The 22121-nt window shown below is 37.7% G+C and overlaps 1 protein-coding gene across 2 annotated transcripts; it reads left to right on the top strand.

Annotated features, from left to right (window-relative positions):
• Positions 1 to 233: 233 nt before the first annotated feature.
• On the top strand, positions 234 to 21211 carry LOC141446687 (uncharacterized). 2 transcript variants are annotated; one of them, XM_074113346.1, is made up of 7 exons: positions 234 to 989; positions 9054 to 9384; positions 10803 to 10899; positions 10992 to 11093; positions 16715 to 16901; positions 18235 to 18448; positions 18665 to 21211. In XM_074113346.1, exons 2-7 carry the CDS (start codon positions 9095 to 9097, stop codon positions 18915 to 18917), a joined length of 1143 nt encoding a protein of 380 aa, XP_073969447.1. In that variant the 5' UTR covers positions 234 to 989; positions 9054 to 9094; the 3' UTR covers positions 18918 to 21211. The 2 variants fall into 2 exon arrangements, with proteins under 2 accessions (XP_073969447.1, XP_073969449.1); XM_074113348.1 differs by lacking the exon at positions 234 to 989 and having other exon boundaries at positions 8898 to 9384.
• The last annotated feature ends 910 nt before the right edge of the window (positions 21212 to 22121 follow it).

Raw genomic sequence — 22121 nt, 5'->3', positions numbered from 1 at the left:
CTTCAGGGCCTATTTTACTGTTTATTTTTGTATTACTGATTTTTACTGTTTTTTCTATGTTACTGACTCTGTAAATTGTTTTGTATTTGTAATATCCAGGCCCTGAAGAGGACAATATATTTGTCGAAACGCTGGCAAAAAGACGAGTTGTTTTATTTGACCGATTCCTCGCAAATCTTCCATCCTAAGTAATTTTCTACATTTTTTTTATATAGTTTTCATAATCATTGTCAAAACCAGTGGTTCTTATGAAACCCTGATTAGTTTTTTGACCGTAACTCCGCCAAAAATGAAGATACAGCATCGGGGCGTGGAAAATTTGAAAATTAGACTAAAGAAAACATATAGTTCGTTAAAGGGTTTTTCCGGATTTCCGCTTCCCTAAAAAGTTATTAGCGTTTTAAATGGATCATCCTGTGTATCAGCACATTTTTTTGTGTTTTAGCGGGAAAAATTGAAAAACGTCACTGCTACTTATATTGTAGACAGGTATGCCTATCTATTGGGAGTCTCCAAAATGACCACCTAGAATAGATTCGCAATACTTCCTGTTTGAAAGAGTAGCAACACATCCGTTCACCCTCTCTCTCTCTCTCCCACACACGGCCGACCTGCTTGAAGGAGGGGTGTTCAGGTCGACCAGTGTTAACATCGTAGGCGGGTGTGTTTTTTTGTGTGATCCCTCTATTTAGCGTCTCAACCACCAGAAACCCCCCTCCATGGTGGCTAGTTTGTGACGTAGCAGCCCTGGTGGTGTGTTTGTCTGTGCTGTGTGTGCACTGCACATCGTCGCCGTATTTGTGTGTGATGTGGTGCTGATGAAATAGTCGCAAGTGAGCCCAGTTGAGGAAGTGCAGCCACAAACTAGTGAACTCTTTCAGTAAGTGTGTTCTTCCACCTTCTTCAAGAGGACATCCATCGTCCCGGACTACCATTTGCAAGAGTGTTAACAAACACCGGCATCTATCTGGCTGCAGCTACATCTACCGGTTAGTTTTGGATTGTTACTAAGTAATTAGTTAATTAAAACCAAGTAACTGAACTTAAGCACGACTTTCTTTGAACTCAGCTTCCGTAGACAAATTTTCTTTCGGCAAACTTGGTTCTTTCCATATTGGACACATTTACCACTACACGATCCGCAACATAACTTGTTTTTTTTTTTTTTTTTTTTTTTACTTCTTCTGTCTCTTAGTAAAGTAGTAAAGTAAAGTAACGTAATTGCCTATTTTTTCAGGCAGGGCTTAACGTCCAAATACCAATTAGTTGTAGCGGACGGAGGCAGACTAGCAAACATACTTTACTGTAAATTTCTCATATTAACCATTAAATAAAATCCAAGACCTAGACCAGGGAATCGAACCCACTAAACCAACAATACATCTTAGCATTGCGGGTCTAGTCTCTTAACCGCTCGGCTACCGTGGCGTCCATCCTCTGTCTCTTAAGTTAAGATCTGGAGTTCACAACGGAAATACCCAATCTTATAGGTTCTCCTATACGCGCTAAAATTATTTTAACATCCGGTCCAATGTGTGTACATCCTAAAATATCTCAATAACAAAAATTAGTAGGTAACTTACACCAGGCATTTTATTTCGCTTCAGATACCATATTGTCACTTCAAGGATTCAACTGAAATGCGTCAAATGACGATTTTCCTCACCTAAATAGTTCACACTTTTAGTCGATTTCTTATTTCTGTATATTGTGCGGTTCAGTTATGTGTTATACAGAATGTTAGTCGACCGGAAGTGCTGATTTTAGCGTTAGTACACACTGACGCAGCTGTTTTCTTCTACTGTTGTGGACATAGATACTTAATATTTAGGTCGAATATTTTTTTTAAAGTAAAAAATCTTAAAGTTCTGATTTAATTCTAATTACATAATTGTCTATGGCAGAAAGCCGTCTGAAATTTTCCCGCTTCAGTTACTGAAATAAAAGGCTCATTTTTGAGAAAAGGCCACGCTCCCGAGAACTCTTTTTAATTGATTTCTGCAGGAAGATAGTAAAGTAAAAGTGTTGGCTCAACATGTTCCCATTTTGGATAAAGATTTACAGAAAATCTTCGGAAAATCTAACGAGAAAATTCTCCAAAAACTAACAACAATGCAGCTAACAAATTTTCTTTAATCTTTGGCGTTAACTTTTCTATTCTGCGGCCACCCCTGACTGATCCCAAATGACACCTCAACGTGATAAACCCAGCTTGTCCAGGGAAGTTCTAGGAGAAAACCTGGGAAACGATAGACAAGGATTTACCACCCCTTTTTTGGTACAGCTCAAAGCACTCCCGTTAAACGGATGTTCTGGTTTTCTGGAAACAGTTTCTGGGATGGCTTCTTTCTCTTTGAGGAAACCGATAGTTTGCAAGTATTCTGAGAAGCTGTAAATGTTTGCTCTCCAACAATACTGGTAACCACCCAAACTCTCTTGGGAAACCCAAAAGGGAACGGTGAGCCCGGTAGTTATGGACAACCAAACCCTGATGATAGACACTTTCCTACAAAAGGATATATCCGCCGTAACATGTGTGTTATCCAGAGACAGACACTGTGGAGAAGCCTCAGGAAGTGAGGGATACCCATTTCTTGAAGTTTATACACCTCTTCCCCCAGGGTACAACCTGGCATACTCCGCAAGCTTACTAAGAAAGTGAAAGACCCACTCAGGTCTGCGTAATAGATGGCTGCTTAACTCGAGGAGGCACCCGGTGTCTCGGATGGCTCAGTCACTCCACACATCTTGCGTCATGACCTGTTGAATTGAATTGATAAATGAATAAATATTTATTTAAATAAATATATACATAAAATAAATAATGAAGTATAATGTTCAATACATTTTAACCTTCATATAATAAGTGAGGAACGAGAAAGGTTAAGTGAGCAGGATAGGTTAAGGAGCAGGGAAAAAAAGGAGAGCTAAAACCTGCAGCTATCGTTAGATTGAGACAGGAAGGAAAAGATGCGGCAGTACGAGAAATGGGCAGTTTAGAGTCATGTTTAACTTAGAATTCTAGGTTAGCGAGGAATCGGTCAGATAAAAAACAAACTCGTCTTCTAGCCAACGTTTCGACAAATATATTGTCCTCTTCAGGGCCTGGATATATTTGTCGAAACGTTGGAAAAAAAGACGAGTTTGTTTTTTATTTGACCGATTCCTCGCCTATCTTGAATCCTAAGTTTAACAATTTACGGTCACGAAACCTATATATTCATGGTCATGTTTACGTTTATCTCTCAGAATAACTCTAAGGAATGAATCTTTCTGGAAAAAAAAAATGCATCAAGTAAAAGTGAGGGATCAACTCTAGTAAGCATTGTTTGGGAAGTGCTGAACCTGTGGATGACGGAAGTTCACTTTTCCGTTTTCCTCAACTTCCGCTTTGAACCGTTCCTGAGAAACAGAGCTCTAACTTTTCTTCTCTAATTTCATAACTTGTTTAACCCCCTTACTCCAAGTAACCAATTGTGTTTTCCCCGAAAAAGTGGGGGTGGGGGTGGGGGGTGCTTTCCGGTTAGGCGGACGAATCTTCAAGAAAAACATCTTTTTTTTCGGTTTTTTAGGAAGTTATGCAAAATTTGCTGACTTTTGTGAGTTAACTCGGCTATTCCCCCCCCCCCAATCAGGGAGAGGCTCCATCCTGGTATTAATGAAGCGTCTATCCTCTTCTTTTTTGCTTTGTTCCATTCATAAAATTTTGAGTTGATTCATTAAGTGGACACCAGGGTGACTTTTACGTGAGTATCGAGTGTTGAGAGGAAGGAGAGAGACAGAGATAGTGGGCGAGGGGGAAGGGCCTGTAACCCTAGCAGCACCTTCCTCGAGCTTCCGCTTCATCGAACTCGACCTGCCGCTATAGAGTTACGTCCGCTCTTTACTCGCATTGACATCCTCTCCACCACTCATCGCCAACTGGGGGACACTGTGAGAAAAATATTTGGTTGCTATAGTTACCAAGGATATACACAAAAAAAAAATTACAGTTTATCGACTTGAGAGCGAATTAAGAACGATTATATGCACTCTCCAAGAATGCAACAGATGCAGTGGTGCTAATCTTAATTGCACTTCATTAATTTTGCAAGAAACTAGTAAACACTTTTAACTGATTCAATTAACCATTAATTTTTTGAAAATCCCCTCCACAAAACCTTAAATTAAAAGCCTGCAAAGTCCATGAAACTGGCTGGCATCGTCAGCGCCACTCACAGCACCAAGGAGTTGAAATGCATCACCCAATCTCACTGGACGATTTATAAAAATGCAGGAAAATGCGGTGAATGTATGCAACAGGACAATAATTGGCTCTGAAGCGAATCAGCGGTCAGCAAAATGCAGCCGTTACCTCTAAGATTTGAAGTGGCTTTTTCTAGCCTATCGCCGCCACCTCTAGCGGCTACCTCAAAGACACCATCTTATATTTTCCAACACTTCAAGTTCCAAATCCTCCATCCATTCCCCATAATACTAGATCTCGTTCCCTCTGAGTGGTGAGATCTCTGATCTCTATATTCCCTCACACCGTACCTCATCCTTTGACAAATCCTTCCTAATACTGGCTACCTCTCTCTGGAGAATTCCTTACCATTACCTGTCCGCCATGCTCCTACCATTTCCATCTTTAAATCCCTTCCTCCGAAACCATAATTGTATCCCTTTATTTTATTAATTTTAATCTTTCATTTTTGTAAATACTTATTTTTATTTATAAATATTTAAAAGTTAGGCCAAACTAATAGGGCCTCCAACTGCACATGTATTTATTCTTAGGGAACAACCAGGATAATAAATTTATTTTCTTCCTTCTTCTTCTTAAGATACGTTGACCTTGGAATAAATAAAAATTCACTGAGTATACTCACACGTCTTACAACATAAAAACTTTCGATCTAAATATAAGATTTAGAGGAAAATTCAGAAGGCAATTTTCGAAAAGTGGAAAAATCCGATCTACAACACGTTAACTTCCGGTATTTTAAAATTCTCTACCAACTCGGCCGTTTAGCAGAGCTTTTAATAAAATTATAGTAATAAAACACGTAGAGTCGTACATTATACTGAAATAGTGAATTCGAATAGCAATGAGCGCCCTTTAAATCGAATAGTCTGGAAAAAGAACCAACACTAATGCAAGGAGAATACAAAGTTTAAATGAAATAGTAGAAGCTGTTTTTTGGGGAAATCTCACCACTCAGTAAAGGGGTACTTCCGCTTGTGAGCTTATTACCAAATTCGGACTCATTTAATCCACCTTTAAAATAATTAGGGCTAAAAATGGCCCCAACAGGTAAGGACCAAGAAAAGATCTAAAATCCGGTCCGTAAAGGGCTACTTCCGGTACCCAAATTCGGGACTCATTTAATCCACCTTTAAAAAATGAGTTTTCACAAAACATTAATAAGACCAGTCGTGACTTATACCTCCGAAACATGGACCCTATGTACGGTTATCGGTGAAAATGTTGAAATTCTTTGAAAGAAAAATGCTGAGGAAGATATATGGACCCGTATTTGAGGAAGGTGAATGGAGGATAAGGAGCTATATGAGCTGTATGGAGAGTGTGATATTGTTAAGTTTATTAAAGCGAGTAGAATGGTTGGGCCATTATAGTTAGAATGCCGGACGATAGAATATGCCGAAGAAAATCTTTTTATCCGCTTTGCAAGGCAAAAGACGAAGAGGACGTCCAAGAAGAGTCTGCGAAGCTAATATGTATTGTGTTACTGGGTTCGATTCCCGGTCTTAGTCCTTGGATTTTATTTAAATGGTTAATCAAAGAAATTTATAGTAAAGTATGTTTGCTAGTCGCCTCCGTGCACGACACCTAATTGGTAGTTGGACGTTAAGCCCCGCCTGAAAAAATAGGCAATTACTTTACTTTTACTCACGTCTAAGAGGTCGTTGGGCTCAGGATGTCAAAAACGGCTTGAATATATTGGGCGTCACAAATTGGAAAAGGAAAGACGAGTGCAGGGAGCAATGGCTTAATGTTGTCAAGGAAGCCAAGGCCCACCACGGGCTGTAGTGCTGTGCAGTAAGTATAAAATGAGTAGGTCTAATAATTGTCCTGACAGAAAAAGACCAAGAAAAGATCTAAAATCCGGTCCGTAAAGGGCTACTTCCGATAAAGGGAATTAGATCGCTAAGTAGCGGTCAGGTTTCCAGGTACTCAGTTTCCACTTCCTGTGGGTCCAGTTTTCGAGAATTATTTCCGATAAAGATTAATTTGAAATTTGAAATTTTTGATTCTTCACAATAGTAAATGCTTCAAATTTGCAATCACCCTTTGTATTTTGAGCGAAGCCATCTTCTTAAAGAAATTTAGATTTGTGCTTACTGGGTTTATCTTCGTGTTTTAATTTTTAGAAGCTGTAGTTCAAATATGTACGCATAAACACTTTTGTAGTATCACAAAAAACAATAACAACGTAAAAAAGCGTCAACAAAGGAACAAATCAAGATTTACTTACAAACACACACACTCACACTTACACACAAAGAACACACAGAATAGAGGTTCTATAGAGCAACCTGATTGGTTGGAATAGGCTCCACCCAGTTGTAGCCCTCCAGCTGTAGTGCGGGTTAGAATGGCGGTCTATATTGATCCGGTCAAGGGGCTGAGGGTGGAAATAACTCGTATTACGATGGTAAACTTGCTTCCGTCTAAGATAACTTCCGTCTCTTCAAGTCTAGATAGAAATTATCTTTTAAAATAAATAACCAAAATAAATTTTGTTTGAACACTAGCATGACTTTCTCCTTAATATTCCCCTAAGCACTTAACACAATGTACTTACCTTGCTTTTACAAAATTTGTACGTCCCTAGACGCTCAAACCTCATATTTCATTGTGGGTACCAAAATTATATTATCTTTTGCTGTCAAAGTATCTCAACAGGTGCAATTGCACTTTACAGAAGATACATTTATAAATTTGTACTTGAGATTAACTTAAAAATGACTCTAAAGATTCTCCAATAAATTTTGTAAGCTCATGGCGTAAATTAAGACAGTGGTATCTTAACTTCCGGTCGCCCCCATACTCAAAATAAATTTTCGCGCCCCAATACATTATATTTGTAGTTAAAGTTTACAAATACTATGGTTATATAATGTAATGGATCTTAAAATAACTCTCAATATACAGGATGAACCAGTAACTAATGTCCAATAGTCCTACTGTGTGTAGTACATCTAAAGTGGAGTTCAATGACGTATTGGCCAACTTCATATTTTCCACTGTTCTTGAGTGACGTCACTTTAAATTTTTTTCTCTAAAATCATTACTTTTTTCCAATAAAAATGTTATTACTCAGAAAAGTTTTAGTCCGAATTCGATTCTGATGACACGGTTCTGAAAGATAGATAGATTTTCTAAAAATTGATATCATTTGAAAAATATTTCCTAACATTTCATCAAATATTTCAGAGAGATCAGAAGTGAAATGTTTATAGTGCAATTTGTTGCATTTGATGAAAGATATTGATCACTTAAATATGTGGCAGGAGGTTTCCAATATTTTTGGTAATTAAACGCAACTCTTCCAAAAATTACCAAATAATTATTAAACCTTCTTGTTTGTAACAGATGTAAAATTAATTTTCAGCCATTTTGTGTATGCTTGAGAACATCTAAAGCTTTTAACATTTGATTTTTCTTAGATAAATCACTCGGAAAACGTCATATTTCCCGATATTAAGAAAAATACTAGCTTTTCTGCCTTGGCAACATTTTTAGTAGAAAGGGGATGAAAAAATACACAAAAATGACCTATCGCGTGATCTTCTTTCTCCTCGATAACAAGTTAAAAAATGAAATATGATTAATAAATACCAGATTCTGAAATGGCCTAGCACTTTTAATTTTGAAGATATCGAATTGCGGTTTCCCATTTCTTTCATAATTTTTTATACTCTTTAAAACTGTGTATATGAAAATGAGGGTCAATTGCAAACCCTCACTTTTAGTCGCGCGTCAGCCGCGTATGCGGGCAGGAATCTAAAATCAAGTCACATAGTCTGAAACTAGAGGTGACGGGCAACAAATTTTTCCTCTACCATTTTTCGCTCAGATCAACCGTTTAAGCATGAAATGCATTTGAGCCGTCTTAAAATGAACACTGTATATTGTGAATTACTTGACACAAAAATTATCGTATTTAATTTTTACAGTGTTGTAGTGGCATACCTGTACAGTACCTGTGTGATTAGGGCGCCGCAGTAGCCGGCAAGACCTGCAAAGCTAAGGTGTATTACGGGATTGGCCTAGCCCTTAGATTATATTTAATAGGCAATAATAGAAATTAAGTAGAAAGAAAGTAAGACTACTATTCGGCTCAGTGTGGTCTAATTTTGGGGTATTTAGACGCTGAGCTCGCAAATGTTTTGGTAAAAGTCCAAATTTAAGGAGTATCAATGGACCGGAAATGTTACTAAGATTGTTTCGAGTTTTCTGAAACTGTATTCTAAAGAAACGCTAAAGTATATCAATTGAACTTAAAGGACTAAAACTTGTATGCCGGCCGCTTTGGTTTGAAACTTCGCCCAAGAACTAGAAGTGATGCTGTGAGGTCACAATTCCTCCTACTCTTTATTGTAGTTAATATTGAAGCTGACTACTTTTTACTATAAAAATATCAAGTTGAAAAGTATTGGTTTGGGGAAATGTGTGGGTTTGGGCGCTAGATTTAGTTCGATTGGTTGTTTTAAGAGCGAGAGATTGTTGTGCTGCAGATTCCTGGTAGTTGGTCAGTTGTTTGGTTTTGCTAACATTAACTTATTTTGTTATGCTAATCTAATGCAGGATAATCAGATGATAAGATAAAATTATCGGCGTAATTCTTCGAAATAACGTCGACATTGCGGTCGATCGAAACGCCTATCATAATAAAAACAATTGTACAGAGTATGAGATCTTGCAATACTCTTTGGTGGATCAGCAGGAGAAGGATCTGCTGAGCGGACCTTAATGAATGGGCCTTAACATTAAGAAGTTCACAGAGAATGTTAAAATGATTTTGGTTGCACTGGTGGTTTTGCAGGAACAGAGCCGCTACGGGCGGCAGTGACGGCCTCCGTGGAGATGCTGATGGTGAGCGACAGTGGCGGCTGCGTGGTGGACGCCCCCGGCTGGTGGGGCGGCAGTGCCAGCTCGGCGGCGCTGCTCGGAGGCGGCGGTGCCATGCCTGCGGTTTCCTCGGCTGCCAGTCAGCCCGTGGTCGGCGCCCTCACCGACTGTTGGACCACCGGCCGCGACGAGGAGATGAGCGCAGCGCTCACCGCCCTCGAGCTGGATTCTCTGCCGCCTCTTTTCTCCTTTGCCGCCTCGCCTCATCACCATTCCTCGCATCAAGCCAACACCAATTCTTACAGGTAACGTCTATATCATTATCATTTGTATTTACTTCCGTCTGACCGGCAGAAACTAATATAGCTTTTTCAATTCCGCTCTAGCTCGCGCACAGTAATTTAACACTAGTTCCCATTTAACCCTCATACTCCCAAGGTACGATTAGAAATGCTATCTAACTTGATCATTTCAAACCATTGCTCGATGATGGATTTAAAGAATAAACTCTCTTTTACCCTCTTTTACCACTGCTTATGTGATTAAATTTTTTGATAGATAGATAAATAGATTACTAGATAGTTGTACGTTGTATAACTTGTCTCAAACGGAAGACTCTTTCCATTTCATAGCTGTCTGTGCCAGATTAAAAGAAATTAGATTAAAATAATTTTAATCAAGAGATAGTGCAGAAAGATGTTTTAAAGAAATATTTAAATGGAGACTGTGGCTGGATGGTTGTCGTCAGTTACTGTAAGATTGCCACGATGCTGCGACAAAACATGTTAAAAATGTAGAAGCTATTATTTGTGTGGGTCATTATTTGATTTAATTTAATTTTTATTTTTTATTTATTAGGAGTATCTTTCCTTTATTTACTCGTTTATATTAATTGTAATGTACTAAATCATGTAATGTAATCTATGTAATGCATGATATGACCGACTCCCCCGATGGTCGATGACCAGGAGGCAGTCTTTAAAGACTACTAGATAGTTGAACTTCAATATTGTACTCGTACAAGTTCACTGTAACAAAAAGAGGTTATAAGATGTGGGATAGATATTCAAATGTAAAAAAAATCCTTTGAAACAAAAAAGTTACACTTCCGGCTGGAATTTCGTACAGGTTAGGACCTGCTCTTGCAACTCGTCTAACAAGAGTAAAACTCCATTTCCGACTCTCCCAAAGAATTCTGCTTCAATTAACAAAGTGACTACAATAGCACTGTCGTTCCAATCGATATTCTTTAAATTTAGAATATCTACTATCTCGTACCTGTTTTAAAGTCCAGTGAAACCAAAAAAGTGGGTTTTACGCACTAAATGCCCGGGAAAAACGAGGAAATTTAAAGTTGGGTATTCAGATTTGGAACTCTACTTAATCGATTTTTTAGTTTCCTTGAGAAACGGCTGCTACAGATTTCCTGATAAAACTTCCTGTAGCGATTACAAACACACAAATCTACAACTTCCTGGTTGATCGATCTTTGACCAAACATCCTATTTTGGCAACTCTTTTGGAACGCCTGAGCTAAAATACTCGTATCAAATTGGAAGTTGCAATCTCTTCCTCTTTCCTCGATCTATCTCACTCACACAGACCTTTAATGATCCCAACCTTAAAGATGAATGAAAAGGGACAATCTTCAAGGCAACCAGCGTTCTGACCATTATTACTGAACTGTCCCCTCAAAATTAATGTATCCTTACTAAATTTCCAGGTATGACGTAGTTCCGCAAGAAACAGCTGACGTCCTGTTGTCGCTGAAACAGGCGGTAGTGCATCCGCAGTCTACCACACCCACTCCTAATCTTACAGTAAGTTTGGACTTCAATTAACAGCTAATTAAGCTAAAAAAAAGCACAAATTTCAAATAATTTGATTTAAGAAGAGATATTCTTATTGCTAGAATTGCGGCTATGACGGGGATGCTGCGGCCAATGCCAATTTCTTCCCCTCCACCTTTCATCACGACACCTCACCTGGCCAGCACCTGCAGAACTGCAACCAGGTACTCGCTTAAGTCATTTTCTTGCTTTCTCATATTCCTACAAATGATCAGACTTGAATTGTGGGAGTCCACAATATTCCAGTTAAGAATTTCACAAAAGATGGAATACTGATACTTTAAATTATTCCAATATAAGAATGGTTTTTACAAAATTAACCTGTTAAGTGTGTTTGACGTGTATACACGTCAAACCAAATCTCCAATACGGTGCGTTCGACGTGTATACTCGTTGTGAAAAATATGCCATTGCCATAAACTATAAAAAAATCTCGAAATTTTAATAAAATACAATAAGAATATTATTTGGTGGGGATGTAACCTTTATCTTACCCAATAGAACTGCGGTGGGAGCCAGCCAAATGACCAAGTGGTTGGTACATGTTTGGGTCTCCGCATTAGAGTTTGGGAGAATTACGCACACAAATAGAAGCTCCCAAAACCCGTGTGCAATGCCCGTTTTTACCTTTTAGATAGAGATTCAGAGCATGATTTCATTTTGGCACAGAATTCAAAGCTCTTTTCTTCTTCCTTGTAAAAGCTCTTGTGGTCCCTAGTTAACTAGAGCAATGAAGTGGTGCAAGATTTTTTGAAATGAGCACAGAATGCTTCTGGTAATCTGTAAGCCCCAGAGAGAGATTGCAGAAAAAGTCGCTTGCAGTGACTATTACGACGTTGTAAACGTTCTTGGTTGTTTTGCCCTGCGTTCGACGTGTATACACGGCATTGTCTGATTTTAATTCCGCACACTGTGGTAGGGTTTTTTAAATTAAATTCCACCGCTTAACTGGTGTTAAGGGGAAAGAGAGAGACATTTATGGAGCGCAAGAAGAGGGGAGTGGCGGTACCGGAAGTTTGGAAACCTCTGGTTTAGAGGGTACAGGTTGGAGGATGGGGCCATTGTAAGTCCGATCTAGATCGCCGCCTAAATTTTTGAAAATACGAGTATACTTAATGTATTAATGGTGTAGGAAAAAGTCATGCGAGTGTGCACACTAAAAAAACTTTAATATGGGGGAGAGGAAAGGCGCTGTTTCCGCTTTTTTGGGAACCTCAATTCTATTTATTAAAACTGTCCGGTAGGACAGTTGTATAAGGGTTGATCGTCAAAAACTGCACGAAAAAGCGTAACGTTGAAAAACACCCAACTTTGACAATTTTTTTCTCTTTTTCTATAAAAGATAAAATTCCCAAATTTTCTTTAAAATAAAGGGAAAATTCTCCTTTATGACTGTAATTTTTTTTATTTTTTTTTTTGCAACAATCCAGATTTAATAGATGTAAATAAAGGTTATGCCCAGCGGGAATCAAGGTATGTTCTACAGGACTGAGTTATACTAAACATTCTCCACAGGCGTGTATTGCTGTATAGCAGCCTGATTCCAGGATTCTAAAGTTATAAACTTTTCTTTTCCTTCGGCAGGAAATGAATGCGATCAATTGGGAAATTTCATATCGAGCTCATGGAGGCCCCGATGATGAGTCAGGAAAAGTGATTCTTGGAAAATGATTTCCCTGTTTGTTTGTGTGTGTTTAGAAAATATTTCTTTTGGGAGGGTGAAACAGACCCAGGAAGCTAAAACTTTACATACAGGGTGATCCATTTAAAACGCTAATAACTTTTTAAGAAAGCGGAAATCCGGTAAAACGCATTAAAAAAACTGCTTTTTTTTTTATCTATTTTTCAAATTTTCCTCGCCCCGATGCTGTATCTTCATTTTTAGGCGGAGTTACGGCCTAAAACCTGATTGGGGTTTCATAAGGACCACTGGTTTGGACAATGATCTTGAAAACTACATAAAAAATTATGATAAATGACGTTAATCCCGTTTCGATATCCCTTAATATTTGTCGAGATATTTAAGATCAAAGTTACAATTTTATCTACTCGTGAACGGTTTTCCATATTAATTTTCCACCAGAAACACCAGTTTTGGGGAGCTCCTCTGGCTGCGGAAAATGGTTATTGGTGACGCAAAGAACAAAAATAATAATAATAATTGAAGATTTAAAAAAAAAAATTAGTGTAATGTAATGGTTGTGGGTGAATCAGGATAAATTTGTTTTTGTCATCAAATAAAAGTAACCATTACATCATGATAATGTACCCCGTATGCAAGACTTCTTGACCTATGATTAGGTAAGAATATCTTGCCAGGGTGTTGGTCTTGTGGTCATGAGCGTGGCTTTGTAAGTGGGAGATCTCCAGCTGGAATCCATTATTATTATTATTATTATTATTTTTTTTTTTTTTTTTTTTTTTTTTTTTTTTTTTTTTTTTTTTTTTTCTTTGGCGCATCGACGACTAGGCCATTAGCGCCCCTAGAGCTATTTTCTTTTCTCGGACCAGGATGGCACATGTCTCTCTTCCCGATTTGCGTCCAACCAATATCTCATCCAGTGAGGCATGGCGGAGCCCCGGGTAATCCGACCTAGGTCCACACTTCCCTTCATAAGTTATCGGCCCAGCCGACAAGAGGGAGTGCGGGTACCCTGTGGTGCCATCATCTTCTTACCAAACTCATTCGTCTTATCTCGGTTTTATTCACCACCTAAAGGCTATTTGCATCTATTATTCTTTCCCAAACTATTCTAGCTATCATTTTTGAACTTTGGGGTGTAGTACTCTTTATATATTCCTACACCCCTTAAAATAAACTAAGCCTAGCAATATGTACAACATTTACACTCATTCATACCTACATTCTTCTTAATTAGAACATTCATGCTTATAAATGCGTTCATGCTTATAAATACATTTACCCTTATAAATACACTCTTGCTTATAGATACACTCTCGCTGATAAATACACTCTCGCTGATAAATACATTCATGCCTACTGATATATTCATACTTCGTCCATCCAGAGGGGAGAGTACTCGATATTCCTCTCCCCTTTTATTAAACTAACCTATTAGCTACCCTAATCCTAAATTTTATCATAAAATTGAATTTTCTTCAAAAATGCAAATAGCCTTTTTTTGTGAGAAGACCCTATTTCTAGTACTGCACGCAAATCATCTGGCAAACCTGCTTGAGCTCTTTGTTGACGCAGGGTCTGGCACTCTTCCAACACATGTGCCACAGTCAGCCTTTCATTGCACCATGAGCACCTCGGTCTTCTAGCCCCAGTAAGGAGATGTCCATGGGTCACTCGAGTGTGTCCAATTCTCAGCCTCGTAATTATAACCGACTCTCGCCGCGGGAGATTCTCAGCTGCTGAACGTTGCACCCGTGATTCAATATCTTTAAGTTTTTCATTGACGCAATCCCACTGATGCTGCCATTTTCTAATTATAATTTCTCTTATTTGAGCTTTTAGATCAGTGGGTCGTACAGGGATGTCACTTCGTATTTGATTAGAGGCGGCACTTTTTGCCGCCTGATCCACTTTTTCATTGCCAGCTATGCCAATGTGGCCTGGTACCCATGTGAACATCACTCGTTGACCGTGAGATTTCAGCTGAACTAGAAGATTATATATTTTCCTAATAAAAGGGTCCAGGGAGAATACATCCGAAAGAGCTGAGAGTGCACTTAATGAGTCCGAAAGGATCATTACTTTATTGTATCCATTATCCAGTGATCTTTGGAGAGCCTGAGCGATTGCGTATAGTTCTGCTGTGTATACAGAGCTACATCGGGGTAGTGTCCACGTTTCTGTTATTCCATATGTGAATATGGCACTTCCTACGCCGCTCTCCGTCTTCGACCCATCTGTAAATATGGGTCGATACTCTTCCTTTCTATGTAAAATATCTAATAATTCTTGCCTATAAATAATGGGAGAGGTTTCTTCTTTTCGATAGGCGGCCAGTTTCATGCAGATGTTAGCGGGAGTTATTTGCCAAGGAGGAGAAGTCATACTGTTTTCCTCTACAGGTCCAAATTGCGTACTCTCTCCGTCTAATAGTTCCTTCACTCTGATCCTCAGAGGTCGCGTCCGGGTTCTTTGCTGGCTAAAATCATTATGATTTATGTTTTCAAACAACGTCTTAAATAGAGGGTGCCTAGGTTTTCCCCAAATTCTAGCAGCGTAGCTCAACGTTAATTGTTCCCTCCGTAATTTAGGCGGTGGCATACTGGACTCTACGTACAGGCTATGAAGAGGACTTGTTCGATACGCTCCTGTGATTAGCCTAAGTCCTTCGTTGTACACTCTGTCTATTATTTGCAGCCGTGACTTTCTTGCAGAGTTGAAGACCGGAGCTCCATATTCCAATCTCGAACGAGTCATTGTCATGAATACTCTTTTTAAAATTTCCCGTTCCAACCCCCATTTATAGTTACTTAAAAATTTTAGTAAATCGAGGGTTTTCTTGGCTTTTACAGCAGTGATATTCAGGTGTTGCTGCCATGATAATTTTTCGTCGAAAATAAGGCCGAGAAATCTCATTATTATTATTATTATTATTATTATTATTATTATTATTATTATTATTATTATTATTATTATTATTATTTGGGCGGTAGAATCTAATTTTAATAATTAACTCTAACCGAATTAAAGTCTGATAAATTAATTTACTTAAAAAAAAGAAAAGAAAAACAACTATCAAGTTCCCCCTAGTTGGGGTTTATATCCGGTGCAAAAATGTTTAGAGGGGTTGGTCTTGGAACGGCATTGTGAATGGATGAACGGCCAGCCAATAAGAAGCCATATAGGGCCCGTCACCATGGCAACAGTTCGATAAACACGTGCATCATTCTGTACAACACTGAGGGCGCACAAACATTCCCCCTCCTCTCCTCTCCTGTCGCAAACCACTAAATCAATTTAAGTTTTTGTGTATATAGAAGAGGTTTGTGTGGAGGGTAGACGCACTACAACGACGTCACATTTTCACTTCCTGTATTCCCAAATAAGGAAGAGGAAACACTGCAGCCGGGCAGTTTTCACCAGAAATACAAATTCTATGGTTCCCTTAAATGTGTTTTTAACAAATTGGTCCGTCTGCAGTCAACAGTCAGCAGGAAGTTCCAAATAGGTTTATTTGACGCCATAAGAGCGTACAGTAAACTTTAAGATAGAATCAGCCGGAAGGAAATGGTCTTCTTTACAGAATAGATTTTTGATAGTGTTTACCTATTTTTCGTAATTAGTACGTTGAACTAAAATCAACTATTTTTTCTGAGTACAAACTGTCAAAATTTTTGAAAAAAAAAGTTGAGTTGCATAAAGGGCGTTAAGTTTAAGTATTAATATATCACTACTACTCGTCGCATCGCGTCTTTACCGGAAATACGCATTTTTGAGGATTCTCCAAAACGGGACAAAGAGACATGATTTACAAAATGGCATTTCTGAGTGTTTGTTTAGAAGTACGTATCCATCATAAATCGATAGTTGCCGGATATCCCAAGTGGATATTTGGCTTAGGCGACACCATTGAGACGCAGGAATGAAATTTTTCTTCTTTTTTTTTGGACAAAGTTACAGTTGTAAAGATTTTCCTAAAACTAAGCGTGAAAATTTCGCCAGGAAATTCCATTAAAGGCACTTCTAGCGGTGGGGGGGTCCATTTCCGTTTGTAGCAATTATTGTCATCCAAAAATTCCTATTTTTCATCAATGGATTTCATTTATTTTTCTAATTTTTAAGTCGCATTCTCTACTTCCACAGTTAAACTGGCCAGGTGGTAATTCGCCCATGTACGGTACAACCACGGCGGCCGTCTATCCTGCAGGAGCGACCATGTTCCCAGATTACGGCCCAGAGGTTGGTCTGACCAATACGGCTGCCGAATATCCAGGACTAGTGTCCAGTCCATGTCATACGGCTAGCCTGCAGAGTGGACTTCTTCACCAAGGTATAACTATTCAATCTTCTTTTGCACATTTAGACTATTCGTATAGAGGGAAGGCAAAGAAAACTAGGAAACGTTTCCGTTCACACTGGCACACTTCCGGTGGACTAACATTCTTTCAATTCCGCCAAAACTTTTGATGTCGTACAGCAGCGTTTCCCAACCTGTGGTACGCGAGTTGCTGGTTGGTGGCACGCGAAAAATAATCAATAATGGCGGACATAAAAAATTTAAGCAGAAAAATATCATAGAAACGTTTATTATTATTAAATTATTTTAATTAATAATATTATATAGTAAAGTTGTTAATAAGTATGTACAGTAATAAGATTAGTCTGTCTCAAGATATACGAGAAAATATAATAGCACATTTAACAGGATTAAAATTGTCTTTCATGGAGTATTTTCCCCAAAACCGGAAAACACAAATGATAATTGGATTTCAAACACCTTCTATAAAGAAAATTTAGGAAAAGCTACATCATTATCGATAAAAGATAATGAAAATTTAATAGAATTATCATGTAACAGAACTTAAATGATAACTATGTAAAGATCTGCTTAAAGAGACTGCATTGTAATGAGTAATTTCCTATCCAAGCAACTTTAAATTTAATTGGTACTTACAGGTAGGTGAATGCTTAAAAGAAATTAATTTAGAAGATTTGGGCACAAATATAATAATCCTAAAGGAAGAACTTTGTGAATTAATTAATAATTTTGAAGAGAAAAATATGTACGCAATTTTTAATTATTTAAAAAACATTTTAAAACTAAGATCTTACATTTTACAAAGTTTATAAAGTGAAAAAGAACATGAACTCCTTTGTAACAGATACATTGTATCTCTATACAAATAAAGATAATAATAATAATACAGTACACACTGAGAATAACAAATTTCATGAAATACAAGCATTTCTACGAAGTAGTACAATTTAGCATCATGTACTACCAAGTGGTATGCGAGCCAAAAAGGTTGGGAAACGCTGTCGTACAGGGATGTTACCGGAAGTATACACTGAAATGGTTCTTAGGAACCTTGTTGAAATAAATCTTCCGGAAAGGTTTCCTGTACAGGTTTTAGACCTATTTGTATGACGTAGTCACGAGGTTTAAAGGAAGCAACTACAATCTTTGGCGCAAAAAAAAGCTTGTATCTGAAAAAGTCTGTTCAGTTCACCTGAACAAGGCTTGCCACCTTCGAGACTTAGTGATTCGACCACCCCAGCACGAACATAGCCTCATCTCCAAACCACGATCTTAAACTTAAATCTCCCATAAATCTAAACCCAGTTAACACGCAGCATTGTTTTCTTTTTTTCCCTCCCACCAGGTGGTAGTCTCGTGAAAGCAAGATCGCCGTCACCTCGGCCGAATCTATGCCGGATCTGTGGAAAGACGTACGCACGTCCCAGCACCTTGAAGACACATCTTAGGACACATTCTGGTGAAAAGCCGTATCGATGTGACGGTTGTAATAAGTCATTTAGTCAAGCCGCTAATCTAACTGCGCATGTCAGAACGCATTCAGGAGAGAAACCTTTCAGGTAAGTTTATTGAAGTTTCTAGTCATTGATTACTATGAACTGATAAGGACTAATGAGAAATGCGGAAAGTGTTGCATACAGGACGACGTGGCTCCCATTAAGAGGACTGTAAATAGCCTGAAGATGGCCCCCTACCCCACAAATGAATAATTTACAACAGTAACTAGAAACATCGGCCATTCCTAATATTCAAGAATTTTGTTTTTCTTCCTCCAGGTGTCCAATCTGCGCCCGGCGATTTTCCCAGTCCAGTTCCGTTACCACGCATATGCGAACCCATTCAGGAGAACGTCCCTACAGATGTAGACTATGTAAAAAAGCATTCTCAGATTCTAGCACCTTAACCAAACATCTTAGAATACATTCCGGCGAGAAACCATACCAATGTAAACTTTGTTTACTTAGATTTAGTCAATCTGGTAATTTAAACAGGCATATGCGAGTGCATAACAGTGGTGCCAACTGCTGACTGTTAAACCAAAAAAAATGGTATTGTATAAAGTTGTAAGAGAGAAAGGAGAAATTTCTATAGTCACCACTGGTGTGATATTAAGTTTAAACAAAAAATTGTACATAAATAATATTCGCTACTAGTTAACTATTTTCAAAGATTTGTTTTTTTTAGTCCTTAAAAACAAGGCGTTACATATTTTAGTGATTTTTTTATAATGTTTTGCAACACAATTGTCAGTCCTGTAAAAATCTGGAAAGATTAGACATGCATAGAAGACTGCATTCAGTCCTAATAAGCTCTTCTAGTTCCGGCAAGATGGGAACATATTTTTCTTCTGGTCTTCTGGTTCATGACTGATCTTCACAGATGTAAATCGTTCAAATTTATCTCAGCCAGAATCTTCTATGGGTGCGTTCCACTAGTCGCTCTCAACGATCACGCTCACGACCGCGCGGTTTTGCCCGTTCCACTTGCTTGCGAACGTTACAATCGAAAACCCAAGTTGAATGGACTACGTAGCGTTTTAACCGTTCATGTAAACATTACAAATGGCGACCTCGAAAATAAGTCAGAAGCTTGAAGAGGTGGTTTTTTAATTTTAAACCCGTTTATAAGCAGTTATAATAAACTTTATTAATTATTGGTAAAGTTGACTTATATTAAAAATATATGGTATATAATTCAATTTTTATATTACATTTTAGTGGAGTATTTATAAAATTTACGTTTAAATAAAATTAAAATGTCTTTTGTGGCAACAGTTGGATATTTATTAATAATGCTTTAGAAAGTTCTTCATCTAGTTCCGATTAGAGTGGAATGCAATTTTACAAAATCGCAATGATGAAAAGCGATCATTAGCTATCAGTGTAATTGATCTTTATTCAGATGAAGAATTTAAAAGTTATTTCAGGTAAATGATTTTGTGTTATTCAGTGATTTAGTGTGTAAAGGGATAAGTAATTATTTATTTATTTATTTTTAGTAGACTTTCGAGAAACACATTCTATTATTTACATGAAATAATACTTTCATTTACATGAGATAATTTTTTCGGTCGCCATATTTTGTTTTAAAAATTGCGCCAAATTTCTGAACGCTCACTTGGACCCAGCTCTTAGGGTGAGGCGTTGTGAGCTTCGTGTGAGCGAAAATAATGCCGTCATTAGTGACGTTTTCGCCACGACCACTATGACCGCGGTCGCCAAGTGGAACGACTGATGGTATATTTTGATCGTTGTGAGCGCTTAGTGGAACGCACCCTATGAAGAAAATATATTTAACTTATGTATATCTTCTGATCTGCCATAAGTTCCCTATGTATTCGGTAATCTAAGCACAACTTGCTCTATAAACAAACAAAAGATTGAATTAAGTTCACTTTGATGTTGTTTATATTCACCGACTAACCTTCAATTTCACTTCCATTTTGGAATGTCAAAAAATGGCGCGAACTTATTCTTTACTGAATTATAACCTTTCTTAAAGTTGTTAACAATTTCTACTAAAAATTTATACCTGGGTCTACTGCCAGGTAATGTGCTTGCTACTTCGATAATAAAGACCCGCTTTACCAGTCAAGGTGGTGTTTCACGAAGCAGTGATCTAGTGTAACACTTAAAGCCCGGCCTGCCGAAAGGGACTAGCTCACATAGATTTAGTCATGACAAAATATAAAGGCAAAATCCGGTTTTAAGTCCTACCCTGTAGTATAACTACTGCCAACAGTTTGAAAAAGACGCTTGGGAACTTGTGAACCGTCAATGTCAGAGGAACACTGACGGTTTCCAATTCAGAGGAAGGGCCTGTAACCCGGCGTGTACGGGGCCAATGCAAGGGTTTAATAACTGGGTAGTCTTTCAGGCGGAGCAGTCCCAAATATACCTTTGTTTTGTTCAAATCGTAAAACGAGAGTTTATTTAGTCCAGATTCGCCATCTTAACGTACAATCAGGCAGCCCAGATTACATTTTTGTAAAATTTAAATTCAAGTAGAAACTTATTAAATTAAAAGTACGAAACTTGCAATTTTTCAGAATGTAAACAATGAAGAAATTAAATTACCTTCCATCTGGTTATTACATGTATTATTTATTTAGTCAGCAGTGATGTTATTTTGTTTGTGAGCTGGTAAGTGATAATCAAGTCAACAGTGGTATAGAACTAGGGTACCAAAGAAAACTTTTAATATAATTTTACTTCCGTCTCTAGTCAGTAATAATAGTTAATAATAAATTTTAATTTAATTTTATTTTATTTTAACTGTGATATAAAGAAAATTATGTAATTTTAAAAGTAAAAATAAAAAGATTTTTTACGATATGCTTAAAAGTATTACAACGTTTTTTCCTCCTCCACCTCTTCATTTCCCAAAGAAGTGTTATCCTATAATCCTATTTACTCTGGGAAGAGTGTGAGGATTGAGTGCTATCTTTAGGAAATATTGGAAAATAAAATATAATACAAAAAGAAAAAAAAAATTTAGAGCATACGTCATAATGTAGCGAGAACATAACCTGCTACGAGGGAAGGTAAGTGAGTAAGAAACCTTACAAGAGAGGTAATCCTATTACGTCCTTTTATAAGCATATGTTATATCAAAGGGACATGAAAATACTCTTGTTATGATAATAAAGTTTAATTTTATTTGGAAATATTCTTATATATATCAAATAAATATGGCGTCGCCACTCACATGACTTCTCTAGATTGTGTGTTACATATTTCCGCACACTTGGCAGTTACTTACAGATTACGTACAGTTGAAGAAAGATACTGCAAAGAGAGAAATCTTAAGCCATTTCTCCACAGAACTGTTCCTGAACTCTAGAAATCGATCAAATAGACGTTAGAGTTCACGATTGTAAAGTAAGTACGAATATTAAGAAAATTCGAATGGTTGATTTAGTAGGAGAAAACATTTTTACGGTAAATAATGATGCACACCATTGGCTGAAATACAGATGAGAAATGGGTTCTTTAGGAAGAAACCACGCCCTTTTTTTTTTTTTTGTCCTTAAACTTCTCTCATTAGCGCAGTTTTTGGCTGTTTTGGTAATTGGGAAGACGAGTCAGTAAAAGAGAGGTGGAAGATCATTGACTTGTAGCAACTTGTGACTCAGTCGACGAAAATACGCAATCAAGACGGAGTACGTAATAATACTGAACAGTAGATAAAAGGAGGTCCTTACCCAGTTGGGATATTGGAGGTTCCTTCAAA

Source organism: Rhodnius prolixus, unplaced genomic scaffold (assembly GCF_049639745.1).
Source record: "Rhodnius prolixus isolate KJV_2025 unplaced genomic scaffold, Rpr scaffold_7, whole genome shotgun sequence".
Taxonomy (NCBI): domain Eukaryota; kingdom Metazoa; phylum Arthropoda; class Insecta; order Hemiptera; family Reduviidae; genus Rhodnius; species Rhodnius prolixus.
Note: the sequence above shows the minus strand (reverse complement) of the source record. Positions and strands in the feature narration are given on the sequence as shown.